The 19370-nt window shown below is 41.3% G+C and overlaps 1 protein-coding gene across 3 annotated transcripts; it reads right to left on the reverse strand.

Annotated features, from left to right (window-relative positions):
• Positions 1-760: 760 nt before the first annotated feature.
• Positions 761-15925, reverse strand: FAM161A (FAM161 centrosomal protein A). 3 transcript variants are annotated; one of them, XR_014509977.1, is made up of 7 exons: positions 15734-15925; positions 13555-13790; positions 10835-12013; positions 8416-8515; positions 7240-7400; positions 1757-5195; positions 761-1583 (listed from the first exon to the last, which is right to left on the reverse strand). XR_014509977.1 is itself a non-coding variant. In XM_083435324.1 (7 exons), the coding sequence occupies exons 1-7, from the start codon at positions 15851-15853 to the stop codon at positions 4958-4960; spliced, it is 2202 nt and encodes a 733-aa protein (XP_083291450.1). In that variant the 5' UTR covers positions 15854-15925; the 3' UTR covers positions 761-4957. The 3 variants fall into 3 exon arrangements, 2 of the variants coding, with proteins under 2 accessions (XP_083291450.1, XP_083291451.1); XM_083435324.1 differs by adding an exon at positions 8694-8861 and having other exon boundaries at positions 761-5195; XM_083435325.1 differs by having other exon boundaries at positions 761-5195.
• Positions 15926-19370: the final 3445 nt, after the last annotated feature.

Genomic DNA, 19370 nt, shown 5'->3' on the forward strand with positions numbered 1-19370 from the left:
GATCCTAAAAAGCCCAGGACACAATTTTCACAGCCCTCTAGCAGCTATGGTGTCTCTCTCTCTCTCTCTCTCTCTCTCTCTCTCACACACACACACACACACACACACACACTTAATGATAACTGTCTCCTCCCACCAAACATCTCAAAGTGCTTCCACCAGCTTTAAAGGACATTTGCCCTGTGACTAACCACAGTGGGATAGCTGCTATTCAAGAAACAGAAACATCTCAAGGCCTCTGGTGGACAGGAAACTCAGGTGCCAGGAAACATGACCTTGCCGATCAGATGTTCCCTCTCTTGTTGAGAAAAAGCCTTTTCTAGGAGGAGAAAAATTATTACGGTATGTTTGTACTTTTGGATGCCTTTAAGAATGTCTATTGGACAGTACGGTAAATAGAAAAAGACTATGACACTTCAAGGGCAAAGTCTTGAAATGTCTGAACCGTTTTACAATTTCTTAATTTCAATATTGAAACACAAACTTAATTCACTGTGTTTTCATGTCCAAGTGTAAAAGGCACACGCCCTTTTGTTTTTTTAAAGAGAGACGGAAGACAGTTTTCTATGAGATGTAATGGTTTCTGGAAAAAGCAGCTCCATATAGTAGATAGATGGTGAAGAAATGTGAAATAAAAACAGAACATGGAAATGGAAACCTTAAACTTGACATCGAGTTAACAAGTAGGGCAGTGGATCTTAACCTTATTTGGGTCATGAACCCTCCTGAGAATCTGAAGAAAGCACATAAACACAAAATGTTACATTCAATTTCTTTTATTGCATTGGGAAATCATTGCTTTCCTGCCCAGTTCATGGATCCTCTCAAGCCCATCCATGGACCACAAGTTAAGGACCCCAGATACAAGTTTAACCAGTGTAACCTTTTCAATGAAATCAAGAGTAGCATCCATCAAGCTGTTTCACTGTACTCAGCATTTTCATATAATTATTTAATAGCCAATGTAAGTGTATGTCTGATATTACCATTGTGCTTTAAAATGTTTAGGAACACTGTAACAGTAAGAAAGTTTTATTTTTGAAATGCTGTATATATTTAAAGTAATGCATCAATGCAACACTGATTAAGCCACACAATGCTGAATCAATGGCAAAAGTCCTTTTGACTTTTAAAGGAGCCACATTATAAGCAGAGGTTTAAAGCGTTCAGATTTCCTGATAGTAGACTAGCATTGAGACCTGGGGAACTCTTGGAATAACTGATGAAATCTTATCTGAATAAATAAAAAATGGAAGAGTTTGCATGCTATGTCTGTTTAAGACGCAGTTTGCCAATTTTTTGGGGTCGGTGGCTATATTTGAGGAAATTTTGAGAAAATGTCTTACGGCACATCGCAACAGACTCCCTGGAAGGTGGTGGACACTCATTCATTTGAAGCAGAGATTAGATGGCTACCTGTCAAGGACTCTTTAGATGTGATTCCTCCATTACAGGAGGCTGGACTGGATGAGCCTTTGAGGTCCCTTCCAACTCCACAATGCTATGATCCTATGAACAGGGTTGCCATGGAGATGTGGTATAATACAAAAGGATTGCCACAGAAGTGGCATAACACAAAATGGCTGCCATGGGGGGGGGGGTGCCATTGCTACTGCATCTGAGAGACAGGACCACAAAGTGATGGGGGCAAAGATGCCTCATCAAAGCAAGGCAACTAGACCAGCCACTCCCACACCTGCTCTCAGAAGGAAGCTCTTTAGACCTCTCCTCTGTTCAAAACAGATGAAATGGGGGCATGTTCAGTGGGGAGGGAGGGTGAGCCAATGCAAACAGGAACTGAGTAGGAAGAACAAGTTATTCTGTGCTGTGGATTTTTGAAGAGATATTTATGGAGACCTACAGTACCACTGCCGACCCCTGAGCTAAGCATTTACTGCTACACATATGAAGTCATTTTGTTTTTTCAACTATAATTAAAAAGTAACCTATTGGCTGCAACACTGTACTTTTTATATTTTCCTCACCACTCTCAAAACACTTTTAGTATAAAGATTTTATCGCTATACTGAGATTCATGACTGCTGAGGAAAGTACCATTTTTACAACCCCTTTACAGAACAGTAAACCTACATTTTGAAAATTCAAAGGATGAGTCCATATTGATATTATACTGTGAGCCACCTGACTGGACTGTGCCCCAAAACGTGATGTAGAAATAATTTGATAAATGATGTAGAATAGGAATCTTAGGCAAGCGCTAGGACCGAATGTATAGGTGCCACCTCAGTTATTGTCATGGTGCATGCCATACCACTCAGTCAATAAAGTTATTGTGTGATGAACTAATTTGCAATCTGAAATTTCTTCAGATGGAAAGGAATAGCAAAGACAGAATAAATAAAAGTTAGAAACTATAAAAAAATGACAATAGGGTACAACTATGTTTTGAAGTAACAAGTGTTCACATATGCTACAAATCTAGTATTTGTATCTTAGAGATGGATCTTGGCAATAATTAGAAGTACAGTTCTTGGCAACTTTCCCCACTTCTAAGCTCTGCTGCCCTGATTCACATGGGACTCAGCTACATTCATCCATTTTACTGTTATAAACATGTAACACCAGATGGCACTGTAGGGCTGTGCTTCCTAATGGAAAACATTGCCCAACGGTGAGCGTGGGGTTCTATGAACCAGAAGCTTCCATTGCTTCTCCAAGCTTCGGGGCAAAATGTATAACCAGAGAGAGATGGTTTTTACCACTCATAGAGGAACTTTGCGTTCTGAGAGTGACACACCCTTCAACCACTATGCAATAGTTTGGGCTTCAATTGACTCATTTACTTAAGATATCACTTAAAATTAACCTCTGGTTTTACTAACATTTAAACTGCCACATTCTCTTTGAGGGTTGTTGGTTTTTCCCCCAAACAAGTGGTATATAAATTTTATGAAATAAATAGAAAACAAACACACACACACACACACGGAACAGCCATTGCTTGTTTGTCCCAGAATCCTAAATGCAAAACCTGATACCTATAGCACTAAACAGAGACTTACCAGTTTGCAATCTCTACCCTGGAACAGTGTCTGAAACCTAAGGCTGTCCACAGGGCCCAAGATTTGCTTTGAATCTAAATGTAATTTCTCTCTGTTCCTTCCATGTTCTGTGCTCTCATCACTTCAATCTATGTTTTGGATTCCAAGCTGCATTATATAAAACAGCTCTACAGCGTAGAATCAAAAAATACCTAGGACTTGCCAAATTGCAGACAAAGCCTCTCCAGTTGGCTTTGAGTTTCTGCTGTAACTTTCCTTCATAATCTTCATTAGGGCAATGACTTCAGTAGGCCAACTAAAACACCCAAATCCATAGCAGTTGCATCTTTTCAAAGGGGACTGTCTCTTGCTCTTTCTTACCTTAAAACAATAAATAGAAGGTCCATGTGATGTGTATTCTTGCTTCTACATTTCAAAAAAATTTTCCTGTGGCTGTTTGTGTCCTGCAAGTTAGGCTTTCAGATGTCTGATACAGGCCTCACAATATGAGGCTCTCTAGAAAATGGCCTGGAGAGCTTTCTTTTGGTTTGATTAAAGCAGGGCAGCAAAGAATTTATGAAAAAGATGTAAATTTTATATCCTCTGCTGCTGTGCTTTAACAAAATTCAATCCAAATCTCTTCAGGGCTCTACAAGCAACATTTTTGGCAGTCTTGTGTTTTACAAAGCCCATGGACCTAGAGAAAGAGAGATATACAAAAAAACAGAACTATTCTGTACAAAACAAGCAGAAAATCACATGGCCTTGCGGGAGCACTTACCCTAACCTCAAATCAGCCTAATTCACCTTGTTATTCAGCCTCTACACACAGCTGATGCACACCTCTACTAAAATCTATATACTTTATACTTGCTTATTTTTCCTCATTCCCCTGACCTTGCTCTATGTAATATCTTGCCTGATTAAGAATTTTGGAAAACACAAATGCTTGCCACTGCTTTGTGATATTTCGATTTGTCCTAATAAGGTATTGCAAACTGTAGATTTTGGAGGGGGGTTTTCCCCTTAGGGACCAACACAGCTACCTTTGCTTTTTATAATAAAAGGAGTAAATGAAAGGTGGCTTCAGTGGCCCAGAGAGCCAGAGAGCTTATGAGCTTTGGCTGGTGGCCCAGCCATGCCCCTATCTGGCCAGGGATAGCCTAACTACTGTTGCCTATGCTCTGGTAACCTCTAGGCTGGATTATTGCAATGCATTATATGCAGGGCTGGCTCTGACGGCAGTTCATAAACTTCAGCTAGTGCAGAATTCAGCGGCCAGGTTGCTCACTGGGGCAAGACAGTTTGAGCATATTACACCAATCCTGGTCCAACTGCTCTGGCTACCAATTAGTTTCTGGGCCCAATTAAAAGTGCTGGTTTTAACCTATAAAGCCCCAAATGGCTCAGGACAACAATACCTCAAAGATCCACCTCTTTCTATATGGACCTACCCAGACCCTGAGATCATCTTCTGAGGCCCTTCTTCGTGTGCCTCCTCCACGAGATCGATGGTGGGAAAACGAGAACAGGCCTTTTCGGTGGTGGCTCCCCTTTGAGGAATGCTCTCCCCAGGGAGGTTTGCCTGGGGCCTTCATTATACACCTTTAGGTGCCAGGCAAAAACATTCCTCTTTAACCAGGCCTTTGGTGGGTTGACATCCTATGCCTTTTTAAAATGTGGGGGAAGGATTACTGGGTTGTTTTTGTTTTGATTATGAATTTTGTGGTTTTATATTGATTTTATCCTGGGAACCACCCTGAGACTTGCAGATATAGGGCAGTCTACAAATTTAATAAATAAAATAAGCCAGTTGAAAACTCACAGCTGATCAGCACATGAAAAATGCTTCAAAACTCTATTTGCACCAGTTGTCTCATTTTCTCCATCTCTTATATTATTTGGAGCAACAGAATAAATTCAAAATACAAAAACCCACACAACAAGCATTTCAGTTAGCCTTCATCATCACTGGATTTTTCTGTGGCAGCTTGTTCATTGTTTTCACTTTCATACTCAGGAGCCTCCTGGCCATCGTCATCTGGCTGAGCTTCCATGTCCACCTCCTCTTCAGAGGCTTCCACATCCTCCTCCTCATCACCATCCTCCTCTCCACAAGACTGGGCAGAATGGGGCTGTGAGCTCTCCCATTCTCTCTCAGATTCTCCATCTCCTGCTTTATTTTCATTATCACTACAGGAGAAACAGAAGAAAAACACTGCCCATTGGCATCCTCTGAAGAACAGCTGAATACAGATTATGACCCAATCAGATCACAGCCATAAGGAGCTATTCTCAAATTTGTCAACTGGCGTGATTTCGTGTTATTGCACTGGTGACAATGTTATTGCATTGTAAAATTTAGCTTCAACTAGTGTAGCATTATGGCTTGCATCCAATGCAGCAGTAAGTCACAGGTCCATCAGTGCAAGGATTTATGCTTTGTGCAGTAGGTCCTCTCACTTTTCCCCCTACCCCCCCATGTGCCCTGAACCCTCCCAGATACCCTCAAAGGAGGCATCTGCAGAGACAAAACCATCAATCTCGGAATGCCTCATGAACAAAGAAGCCATCAGGCTGCCATGCACATATATTCAAAGGGTGCACTGGTACAGAAGATCACTGTCCCCCAGATGAAATGGATCATAAGCCCACAAGAACAAAGAATCCTGGAACAGTATGCAAACTCCAAATGCCTGCCCTTCTTCATCTTGACTGTAAGAAGACAGTAAGTGATAAAACCATCACTGTGTCCTTTCCTGAAGCAAGTCTCCAAACAGCCTGCTTTCTGTGTGAAGCAATATACAGAATAGCCTTGTTTTTAAAATCAGCACTCCGATATTGGAGCCATGCATGTGGTTGGTCCTCCTACTCGTGGACCTAGCTCTAGCTATAAGTGCCAGTCAGTCTCTATAATCAGCCAAAAGCCCAGCTAGGTCAGCTCAATTAGAAGTTATCAAGCTAAAATTACTCATGTTCCAACATGATAGGTATATATGGGATGGTTCAGGGGTGGCCTCACAGCCCCTCCATTCTAAGGAACACTCCTGAAAAATAAGGGCAGCTATTGTCGTGTCCACTAGAGAGCTCCAAGTCTGCTGTCTTCCTAAAGCTGCAAATAAAACCTCTTGGCTGCTTGATTACCTTGCCAATTCTTGCAGTTCTGATGTAATAACCTAATAACTGAGTAAAAAAGGAAATGCACACTTAGTGTAATCCCAGCTAGAGGAAGCATCCAGGGACTTTTAGGTTTTGGCAGTTTGCTTTACTTTGAGGACTTTTACCATCAATTCTTCAATCCACCAATCAACTGCAGGTATAAGGGCTGTGAATATTTTCACATTCTTTTCAATGGGTGAAACCCAACAGTGTCCATCTGCCAGTAGAATGACCACAGCTGGCCGGACAGATCTCCCACCATCTCCCATGTAGTCCCCTGCATGCCCCCCAAACGTGCTCTGGAGAGTTGGGGAACCCACTAGACCAGACTGGGATAGCATGGGGGCCAGCAGAGGGAAAAAGAGGAAGGGGAAGTTGATGCTGACTCACATGATGCTGTCACCCAATGGAGATTTAAGTCTCTCTCCAGAGAGGAGGTGCAGACATACCACATGGCTTTGGATTTTAGAGTTCTGTGCTATTAGAATAAACTACAGTGGTGCCCCGCAAGACGAATGCCTCGCAAGACGGAAAACCCGCTAGACGAAAGTGTTTTCCGTTTTGGAGGTGCTTCGCAAAACGAATTTGCTATGGGCTTGCTTCGCAAGACAAAAATGTCTTGCGATTCCTGGGGGGGTTTTTTTGCTCCTCACCCCCTTTTTCTAAGGCACTAAGCTGCTAATAGCCTTTTAGCAGCTAATCCGCTAATCCCTTAAGCCTTTAATAGCCGCTAATAGCCGCTAAACCGCTAATAGCGCCAATCCGCTAATAGGCTTGCTTCGCAAGACGAAAAAACCGCTAGACGAAGAGACTCACGGAACGGATTCTTTTCGTCTTGCGAGGCACCACTGTACAGCAAAAGGGGCAGTTTGAGATTAAAGTTGTCAGTCTCCCTCTTCAAACATCTAGGGCAGGGATGGGGAATCTGCATCCTTCCCAATTTTGTTAGACCACGGCTTCCATCATCCGTGATCCTTGGTCACCTTGGCTGGGCAGTTGCTGGCAGTTGGAGGCCAACAACATCTGGAAGGCCACAAGTTGACCATCCTGATCTATGGCAACCACTGGCAGTATTTACCTTTCGCCGTCTGCTGTCAAAATGTCAGAGCCACCACTGGAATGGTCCTGCAAAAGCATTTCTGTAGCTGTTTCACCTTTCTTTGAAACAAACTCTTCACATAGTCCCAGCTCTCGAAGAATACCGGAGTAATGCTTCTCGGCTGCTATTCGTGCATTTTTCTATATTTTAGGAGAGGTAGAGTAAAAGAATAATAAAATACATTACTAAGATACTCTTAAATTTAAAGAATAAACAGTGGTACCTCAGGTTAAGAACTTAATTCATTCCGGAGGTCCGTTCTTAACCTGAAACTGTTCTTAACCTGAAGCACCACTTTAGCTAATGGGGCCTCCTGCTGCCGCCGCACCGCCACCGCACGATTTATGTTCTCATCCTGAAGCAAAGTTCTTAACCCAAAGTACTATTTCTGGGTTAGTGGAGTCTGTGACCTGAAAGGTCTGTAACCTGAAACATCTGTAACCTGAGGTACCACCGTATACGGCTGTGGATGTGTACATTGGTTGCCAAACATCCATGACCTCAGAGCATGAAAATGTTGTGGAACACAAACACAAAGCTTTAGACAGTGGCATTTTAAAATTTGGTACTCAACACCTCTGCACCGGCAAGCACATTAAATGTTTAAATTACATGTTAAAAATATTAAACGTTTAGATTACATATCTGCTCAGCTAGGGCTGGTTCATCCATCTCTGCCCTTGACTTGCAGCCTTAAGTAGAAGGGAAGACATACTACCACAGAGCAATACCATGTGCCAGAAATGGAAGAAGCAGACCTAATGTTGTTGCATTATTTTAAGTAAGCCGCTTGGGATCCTTCTGGGTCAAAAGGCAGACTAGAAATCAAGCAAGTAAACAAAACAAGTGTAAATAATCACAGTTAAATTAAGTGGCGTCTCCTCTACTCTTCACACTGTGGTGGGTGGATTAGGAATGCAGAGTATAAAATAAAGACAGCTTAACTGGGACATTACTGTACACAATTATAACCAGGAAGGCAGCAATCATTGCTGGTTGAGAAAGCACAGACAAATGAAATGAGGCAGACAGAAGTGATGCAATGGGAGACAGGAGCCTGGGAAGGTGGCCTAACTTGCATCACCTCAATGACAGTTCTTGATCATCAGATAAAGAAGAAAGTTGGCACCCCAATATATGAGAGATGTCAATAACCTGTGTAGCTTGTTCCAACAACAGTGGCCTCTTTTTCACTCTTTCTTCCATTTCTTCCAGCTCCTGGAGATATTCTTTCATTCTCTGCTTTTCATGTTTCCTGTTTTTTTAATATACCATGACATGGAAATGGTATGGAATTTAATCATGAACTTTCACAGCAACATAAAAATAGAAGCAGCAAGACTAAACTATGTTACCCACTTTGAGGGCCTGCTACTGAACTAATGATCTTGCACCTATAGGGTCAGGATTTGGAGGCTACATTAGCAGAATACCTGAGTATTTTAAACTTCGATTTATGCATCTGAGCTAGACTTTGATGGGGATCATTTGCCTCAGCCCGGGTGTATATAAGTCTCTGTAGCTTTCTTGCTCTTTCTTTTTGTTTTGTTCTATTTTTCTTCTTCTCTTCTTCTACCTTCCTTTTTTCCTCAGCTGACACCCTGAATAACAAAATAAAGTAGAACTAAATAAATTTAAATTGGGAAAAGGCTTTATAGAATTTCTCAAGTATACACTTACACAGGTCAATAAGTTATGTACTTCACACAGATGGCGAATCCCACCCAAATATTATTTCATCTGGTGCCTGTGTCCTGTCTTGGAATACTGCCATGTTGCCTCTTTTGTGTAAGTATATTTTTTATTATTTAAAAATATGTTTTATCTCTTTACCCTTATACATGATGGTGCGCAATTGTTTTTCTTTCTTTCTTTTGAATTGCTGGAATATTTTGTTAGTCTTGTGATACATTTAATAAAAAATGATGTGAATGGGTGTGTGTCAATCTCAACTTTTTCTATGACTTATTACTGTAGATCATAGAATGAGTAAGAAGGTTGGCATAACTTAATATAACAGGAGATCCCCATTATGAACTTTCTTGATACTGGTGCCAGTCTGAAAAGACATCCTGAGCTCCAAATACCTTGTGTAAATATCAGCACGTGTAAATCTAGCAACTAATAACATCTAATCAACACCTGAATGGATGCCATCATGATAATACTAAGGTAACTTTAAGACAGGAAGTAAACAAGGATAAACAGTTCAGTCATTGCTCACTAGATCCTTTCAACTTTTTGTTAAGCAAAATAAAGAAAATGGGAAATAGGCAGGAAACTCTGGGAAGAAACAACAGAACAATAGAAGTACTAAAATTATAGGAATTGCTCATCTCAGAGCTCCCTTCCTTCTCCATTAGAATGAATTGGCTAAAATTTTTACAAAAACCCTAGATTTTCAATGGTTAGTTAGCTCTCCAAGCTCCAAGAAAGAATTCTTACTTAGCACTCCAAAGGAAACAACACAACCTTCGCTTCAAGGACAACTCTACCTTCCCCCGCTCCATTTCTTGGCTTGCTATTAGTGTGGGTTCTGTGGTGAAATTGTCGCGCTCATTTTCTATAGGCTTTTGAGAACAGTTAAGGATTCTTTCACTCACTCTTTGCCTGCTTAAATTGTAATTTTGCTTTCTGAAGCAACATTTATCTATTCTGACACTTTCATTTCATATAATACACCTCTGGTGTAGGAACTTCTTGTGGGCACGACGGACGCACATCATAACTCTATCAAAGGATCCTAAACCTCTCAGTACCGTGTGTATGAATACACGAGTGTGGAACATGCATGTGAGTTCAGACATACATGCAATGTAACAATGTACTTTCTATAATACTCTTACCCTAAAAGAGAGCATAGCCAACCATCCATCCACAGTTCTCTGGAGACATCCATTGCTACAACCACTACATCAGAACACTGAACTCAGGAAATGGTTGGCCCCCTTGGTCTTGTCAGCTGTGTAACTAGGGCAAAGTGACTGGTGCCCCAACGCCAGACACAAGATCTGGGAAGAGGGGACGCAAAATCAGCTGCTGACAATGGAGTGTGGCTTAAAACAATTAAGGGGAGGAAAAGGACTTCCCCACCTGCCACCCCCATTCCCTGGAAGCCCCAGAACAGAACATGGAGGAAGGAAAAGGGGGTTCATTTCATCTGAAATGCTTGCTCTGATGAAATGATTGCCTTAGTGCAACACTGAATTCCTCTCCAAAATAGCATGAATTTCACGCATTCAAAGATAATCTTCATATTTCGTTATCAAAAAACCCGAAATTAATATGATTAACATGATTATGTTTAGTTGTCATACGTTGGTAAACAGATACGAAAACCAATAAAAATTACTTACATAAAAAAAACCCATGCAATTACTAAAACCATTATAAACAGAGAATAATAGTTTTATTTATCCCATGTGGATCGTAGTTTTAACTTCACTTAAGATATGCAGCGATAACTAAAACAAGTATTTAGTACCTTATTGCATCAACATGGTTTTATTTTCCACAAGCAACTTGAAATTAAACTCATGACAATTACATCAGTCCAGGCCTGTGAACAGCTCACCTGACTGCTTGTAGTCGTCGTCTTGTAGATTCTGTAATTCTTGGAGATACAGATTCTTCACAGCCTGAAGGAGATGAATTTGCATTCAAAGACCTCATTTGAGGCTTAGCTCTTGAAGAAGCATAGGGCCAGCGTGTTTCCTTTAATTTTTCTTCATCCATTTGAATGTCCTCAAGAATCTTCTCTTTGTTGGATGCTATATTTGGTGTACAGAGATTGAAGGGTTCACAAGCTGTAATGTGTTTCACATTCTTCTGTCTCTGAAGCTGCTTCAGGAATTTTTGATGTAAAATTTCAAAATCTGGGACCTTGGCTTTGGTCTTTGGTTTGTGTTCTACTTCTTTAGTCAGCTCAAGATGATTTTGCTGCCTATTCTTATTAATGCCTCTGTTTCCTAACCTACTGTTAGGGAGAGATGAATTGCGCAGAAGTTCTTCTGATCTCATCTGAATTCTAATATCTCTATAAAGCTCTTCCTCCTTTAGCTTCTCATTAATTTCTGAACTATAAACAAATTTAGGAACTGGTTTTGCTTTGAATACTTTTGCTTTCTTTTCTGGTGAAGAAACGCCCTTCAACTGCATTTTCTTCATTTCTTTCTTTTGTGCTTCCCGCTCAATAAACTGAAATGGCTTTTGTGTAGCTAGAAGGATTTCTCGCCTCCTCTCTCTTAGTGACTTTCTACGTTCTTCATTTTGCTGCATAATATCATGATAGAGAGGGTAAAAGACATAAGCAGGCACTGGATGGGCTCGGAATTTCTTTTGACATTCTGCTTCCTCCTCCAATTCTTTCTTCAGCAAGTTATTTTCCAATTCAATCAGTGACTTTGACTTTATGTTCTGTTGTTTTATCTTAGCTTCTCTGATAGTCATCTGGAAAGGCTCAGGTATTGTGATCTTTGGGGACCACTTTTTTTTCTTCCTCCTGCTCTTCCTCAAAGTCTGTAATTTGGATAAAATACTTTGGTTGCAGTGAGAATAGTCCTCCAAAGATGACCCATCCCATGAATTTTCAGCTTGCTCCTTACCAAATGTAAGTGATCTGTCTTCACTGTCTTCTAACTCTAATTCTTTATCAGATATATGAGATAAATCTGAATGAAAAGAATTGTTCAAATCAGGCTCAGAAAATGATTTACACATATTCTGAGGTTGAAAAGGCCTTGGCTCCCAAGATCTAAAAGGAAATAATAATGTGAAGGTTAGTTTTCTGCAAGCGGCAAAATATAACCAGACTGCTTTGATGAATAACAGAATGAAGGAGCATTTCAAGTCTAAAGAATCCCACCAGTATAGCAGGTTGGGCTATACTGGTTGTGTCCCAGCTCATCGCCTTTGTTACCAGAAGCCTGAAAAATAGCTTTCCCCAAACTGCATTTGTTCCTTATGATAAAATGTACAGTTTAGTGAAATATTTGTGTTAGGACCAAGCAACCATAGGCTGGATGTTAGCTTTATGTCTGCAATCAGAACTCACATCACTGGTCTCCTGAAAGACAGAGAATAGAAGTAAAAATAAGAAGTACTGCTATTAGCAAAACTGAAAATTAATTTTAGAAGGTGCTCCCTAAGGAATATCTGCACAGTGTTCTGAAACCTTTGGAAAACCCTATGCAAAAGTACTTCGTTACTATGAATAGGGAGACAGGCCACAGCTCATTAGCAGAGCCTCTGCTTTGCATGCAGAATGTCCCAGGTTCAATCCTTGGAATTTTCAGGTGCTGCTGGGAAAGAAGCCAACTGGAAACTCTGGAGAGCAGCTCCCAGTCAGTGAGGCAATATGGGGCTAGATGAATCAATGGGCTGACTTGGTATTAAAGCCGCATACTATGTTCCCAAAATTTCATTTCAGTCCCATTTCAGGACTTCTGTCCTAAACCACGGCTTCAGATTCTGGTGCAAGCAGGAAGCCTGGTTAGTCTTAGCATCAGATAATGCCACCATCCGACGTAATAGTTAATTGGTGCTAAATCCCTAGGAAGAATTTACACCCCAGTCCAAAAGGATCGAGTGGGGAAGAAAGAGGATGCAATCCTGCACTCCCAATTGCTTAAGCATAGTTAAGCAATTAGCAGTGTTACGCACTCGGTAACTCTGAAAGTTAAATAATTACCTTCCAACATCTATATTGATATCGATATCTATATATAACCTATTGTACACCACAACAGTTGAACCAGTTCTGACGTTTTCAGTAGGATTAAGGAGTTTATCCTACAATTAAGGACATTTTAAAACAAATCAAGGCAAGAAACACACACACACACACACACACACACACACTACTCAGCTCTCTTCCTTGTTCAGCTGTTCTTTCTGAGTTACCTGCAGGGAGACAAGTGCGGCCAGATACAAAAATCTAGAACTGAAGGTTCTTTGGCAGTTTTAAAAAATTAAGCTGTTGGCATATAGTATATAAAACACTGTTTTGGTGAGATTATCAGCATGCAAATTCCTCCATAATATATATACAGGCAGCAACTATTTCATGCAGGGGCTCCGTTCCTGGCCCCTGCGTGTGTCAGCAGAGCCCACATAAGCACACCCCACCCCATTATGCCCTGACCTCCCATCCCCACCCCGTTCTGCCCTCTTCCAGGTCCAAAAGACCTGCGCGTCGGCAATCACATGCCAACCCCTAAAAGGGTTGCTGCCTGTATCTACAATATTTAACATCTTCAGAGAAATAATACTACAAATATAGATTATAAACCATACCTATCATTCATACTATGGGTCACATCCACATTTGTTAAAGGTTGAACATCTTTTAGATACAGTTTATTCCGATACATGTTTTCCAATTTTGCCATGGTCTCCAGGTGAGCGTACTTAAGCTCTTCCAGCTTTAAATAATATTCTTGATTCGAAAGGTACATTTTGGAGAGGTCTATCCAGTCTCTGCAATCGGCATGCCCAGTAGAACGCTGCTGTCTCTCAGGACTCAAACTATCCTGAAACAGAATATTATTATAATGTTTTCATTCCCCTTGGAGAAATAAGTATAAAATGCTAGTAATTTGGTCAAGTGGTAGGTGCCATCAACTGTGGAACTTGGCGTCTCTCAGCATTGAAAACTGCTGAGAAATGGTAAAAGTAGGGTCCAATCTGCATGACATCATCCTGCAGCCAAAGTTGCTCAACTGTAATTAACATTTAAATCCATTTTTATTTCTAATTTCAAATGAATAATTGCATTTCATCAACAGATATTCTACAACACTATGTACCTTTCTGGTTAGCTGCCCGTAAACTCATTTCGACTCCTTTGATGTAAAGCTCATTAAGAGATTTGTGTAGGCTTGGTATACAAATGCCATCTGGTTCCTATAGTATTTGTGACTTACAAATTCTCAGAAACATTACCTATGATAATGTCTTCAATCAAAATGCAATAAGAGAAGTAAAACAATTTAGAATTGATTCCATCGGTTTTCCTTTGTTTCATACAATTTATATACAACTTGATTGTTAAAAAAGCATGCAAGTTAAAGAATTTAGAATGTTTCGAAACTTGCAGTGTTATTACCTTTGCAGTTGACAAATTTAAAAGTGCAAGCTTTTATTCTTAGAACACTACTACTCACTAAACAGCAGGTTTTCAGTCTGCCACCTTTCTTGTTCTAAGTGACAGCCCAGTGACATGATTGGCAGCAGAAAAGAGGGGAGGCAGGAAGACGACCCATGTGTCATGGAGCCTAATCCATCGTACACAAAGGCACTTTACAATAAGCACTCTCCTTCATGCCAGAGAGGAAAGCACAGCCTGGCAAGGTACAACTTCCACTCCTACAGAACAAAACTGGACCTACAGCAATATCAGCCCAGTCCAACATCAGAAAGACCTGCCACCTCCGTTTAAAGCAAAAGTGCACCAGAGGCACATGTTTGCCTAGAAGAGTTTTCACTGTGCTAATAAAAGCACTGCCAATCCGGCAGTCATTCAATGTGTGCCAACCTGGCAGTCATTCAAGGCACAAGCATGGGTGATTTTGAGAGGAGTTGTCAATCTTTCAGTGTTTCTCTTTCTTTCTTATTAAGCATATTTGGTTTAACAACTGTTTTTCTTAGCTGTTAGCATTTGTGATTTCCAATCATTGCAATCACAGCTGGAAAAGCTTTGGTTGCTGATTTCTCCTAGTTATTTACACGCTGGTTGTGCTGCTTTTATTTTTTCATACATGTTACGTTAGACAATGTATTGATGTATAATTCCCCCTAGCCCAATATTTTCCCTTCTCTTAAGGCATTGTGTCCATGGCTGCAAGTCACTTGGTGATCTTCTGGGTAAAAAGCGACTAGCAAGCTTACGTTTACCTTTTTAAGCTTAAAAAATAGATTTAAAAAATTGTTTAGACAAGCCTACCCAGTGCTTAGAAAGTTCAGCTAATTTTAATCTGTTTCAGTATTTTAACTTGTGCAGGTTTTAAACTATAGTTGTGAATTTTTCTCGATTTTATTGTTTTATCTTTTACTTAAAAGCTCTGAGGTTTTTAACCATCAAGCGGTGTATAAATTTCGCGAAATAAATAAATAAACAAAAACAATAAGAAGATTTTACTTCCATCTAGCCTAATCCCCCTCCCTGCTCTTTGACAAAATAGTTGTTTGCCTGCTAATTACTGGGTGGGAGCATTTTCATTATTATTTTTCTTTCTTTGTGGTTACTGCATGTGTGCGTTTGTGTATTAATAGACCTTCAGGGGACAAGGGACTATTATAATTAATTAATTAATTAATTAATTAATAAGCTCCTCCCCTCCGCTCGAGACACGCAGCCAGTGCCACTTTTCCCGGGAGGAAGGGCAAAGGCGCCTCCTGCCGTTCCCTCCCGCGGCCACCAGGGGGCAGCTCCGCCCCCCCCGCCGACTCCGGCCTCCCCCCGCTTTCGGCCTACCTGCCGCTCGGGCCTTCCGCCCTCCCTCTCGTAAAGCGCGACCGGGGCCCTGGTGCGGGGGTCCACCGGCGTGTGGAGGCAGGAGGCCGCGAGCAGGGCGGCTCGGTGGGCCGCGTCCATGGCTCTCTTCGGGCGGCGCAGCGCAAGGCCGCTTTGCCCGGCTCGGTTGCCAGGGCGACGGCGCGACGGCGGCTCCCGCGGGACAGAAAGCCCTCGCCCGCTGGCGAACGCGAGCACTTTCCTGGCGAGGCGGGGCAGCGAAGCCAAGATGCTCTTCTCGTCCTTATCTCTTATCTCTTGCACTGCGGAGTTGGAAGGGACCCCAGGGGTCATCTAGTCCAACCCCCTGCGTTGTCCTTGGCTGGGCTCGAACCGCCGACTTTGTGGTTGACATCCAGGCGCACTGACCCTAATACGTATAATCTCCCTTGTCTGCCGAGACAGACGGGCGCCGACTCAAAATAGATGAGGCAACCTGGCCTGGGTGCTTTAGCTGAGATTACTGCACTGCAGCGGGTTGGACGAGATGACCCTCGGACCCCTTCCAACTCTGCAGTAAAAGTGGTGAATTTAAAAAGAAATAAATAAATTTGGACACTATTATTCCCCACTCCCCACCCATAGTGAGCATAGGCACTGACTTGTGCCTGGGCTCCCACAAATTTTTAATAGAGGGCCCACCACCCTCCCCCAAGTTCCACTCTGCAGCGTGGGGGTGCACACATCACAAAACACACCCACCCCGTGGTGTGTGCAAGTGACAACAGCAGGCCGTGTGAGGGATTTTACGATAATTATTATTTATTTTAATATATATATACCACCCTTCAAATAAGATCATCACAGGCAGGGTAGTTTACAGCATAAAGAACACAAAATACATAATGTAATAACAAAACAAAACAGTGTATCATGTACACCTATCAGAATTTCAGGGCAGGGGGGACAAATAATTATTCGTCCACTTTATTTGTATGAAGTTTTTCCACACCCAAAAAGAAAATCATGCTCAAAGCAGCTTACAACAAAGAAAACAGGGATACATTTCAAACACTAAAGCAATTTAATAATTCCGTACAAAAAAATCAAACTTCAATACTATATAGTAATATAGAAGCATTCAGTAGCAAAAATAACAAGGGAGCTTCACAGCTTCACCTTAGTCCTAGAAACACCACTCTGACATTGTATGTAAATTATGAACCATGCCGTGATGTAGCCCACTGTTCATATCTCTCTTTTGTATATTAGTCAGTTTGTGTATTATGATTTTCGTTCTTTCACAAAGGAACCAAAAATCATGAATAGCAGAATCATAGAATCTTAGAGTTGGAAGTCCAACCCCCTGCAATGCTGGAATCTCAGCTAAAGCATCCATGACAGATGGCCATCCAACCTGTTTAGAAACCTCCAAAGGAGAGTCCACCACCTCTTGTGGGAGTCTGTTCCACGGCTGAACAGCTCTTACCTTCAAGTTTTTCCGAATGTTTAGTCGGAATCTCCTTTCTTGCAACTTGAAGCCATTGGTTTGAGTCCTACCCTCTGGAGTAGGAGGAAACAAGCTTGCTCCATCTTCCATGTGACAGCCCTTAAGATGTTTGAAGATCGCTATCATATCTCTTCTCAGTCTCCTCTTTTCCAGGCTAAATATACCCAGCTCCTTCAAGCACTCCTCATAAGGCTTGATTTCCAGACCCTTGATCATCTTGGTTGCCCTCCTCTGCACACGTTCCACCATGTCAACATCCTTCTTAAATTGTGATGCCCAGAATTGGACACAGTAATCCAAATGTGGTCTGACTAAGACAGAATAGAGTGGTACTATTTCTTCCCTTGATCTGAACCCTATTGAAATTCATTTTGTTAGCTTGTGCCCAGTTCTCCAATCTGTTATGGTCATTTTGAATTTGATTCTGTCTTCTGTGCCGTTAGCTACCCCTCCCAGTTTGGTGTTATCTGAAAATTTGATGAGCATCCCAATTCCTTCATCCAAGTCATTTATAAAGACGTTGAATAACAACAAGCCCAGGACAGAACCCTGCTGTACCCCATTTGTGATTTTTTTTTCCAGGATGACAAGGAACCATGAATGAGTACTCTTTGGGTTTGGTGAGTCTACCAGCTACAAATCCACCTAAGAGTTACCTCATTCAACCCACATTTTACCAAGTTCCTTACGAGGCTATTATGGGGAACTTTGTCAAAAGCCTTACTAAAATCAAGATACACTATGTCCACAGCATTCCCCTGATCCACCAAGTTTGCAATTCCATCAAATAAAGAAATCAGATTGGTCTGGCATGACTTACTTTTGAGAAACCTATTCTGGGTTTTAGTAATCACAGCATCCTTTTCCAAATGCTCACAGACTGGCTGTTGAATTATCTGTTCTACGATCTTCCCTAGTATCGATGTCAAGTTCACCGGTCAGTAGTTACCTGGGTCTTCCTTTCCCTTTTTGAAGATGGGGACATTTGCCCGCCTCCAGTGTGTAGGGATCTCACTTGTTCTCCAATAATTCTCAAAGATAATAGACAAAGGCTCTGAAACTACATCCACAAGCTCCTTTAGTACCCTTGGATGCAGTTCATGGAGATTTGAATTCATTTAAAATAGCTATGTGTTCCCTTACTACCTCTTTTCCTATCTTGAGCCGCAGCTCCCTCCTTACATCATTTATTCTGTCATCACCAGGTTGGGCAGCATCACTTTTATTTTGGGTGAAGACAGAGGCCAAGTAAGTGTTGAGTAGTTCCACTTTTTCTGTTACCCAATAGCATTTCTCCATGTTCCCCACGCAGAGGACCTACCACTTGCTTGTTCTTACTCTTACTTCAGACATAGCCAAATAAACTTTTTGCAACAGCTCTCTATAAACTTCAAGAGCTATTGCCTTATTGGGTTTCTATTGATGAAATACATTATCAGGGGCAAATCTCCATTCATTCTATGCTGTACAACTATATTGTTACCCAAGTTGAAGAGAGCACTGGATGATAGAGAAGATGTATGGTTACTGCCCTTGAATTTAGCTAAACCATGTCTACTGAAAAGTAGCAATTGCATTGAAAATGGACAATACTGCAAGAGACCTTTCAGAAAATATGCACCTCAGCTTATTGTACAGGTAAGTATGGTTTAATAGCGGTCCTCTGAACCCAATGGCAGCACCGAATTAACGCATGTGCATTCTGCTCTATTGATTTGTATGCAGAGGTCCCAAATAAAACAGGAATTTGGGTATTTCTCTAGTTTTCTTTCTATCCATGCACATTACACCAATGTGCAATCATGTACACACTTGGGAGTAAGCTTAATTATACTCTAAGTGGTTTACTTTTGAACAGATGTGTAACAGATTTCATTAAGAATATAAAAGCTTTTTTTATTAATTCAAATTATGACATTTATATCCCACCTTTCCTAGCTCAACATGGTTTACATGGTTCTTCCCCTCCAACTCTGCAAGGTCAGTTAGGCTGAAAGAGTGACTGGCCCAACGCCATCCAGTAAGTTTCATGGCAGAGTGGCAATGCTGATCTCCCACACCCAACACTCTAACCACTAAATTACACTGGCTTTTTTTCCCAATGGTGACAGCAAGTCTAGGCAGACTTGCTAAGGACAAATTGTAGAG

This window comes from Podarcis tiliguerta (assembly GCF_965153285.1).
Source record: "Podarcis tiliguerta genome assembly, chromosome: 3".
Taxonomy (NCBI): Eukaryota; Metazoa; Chordata; class Lepidosauria; order Squamata; family Lacertidae; genus Podarcis; species Podarcis tiliguerta.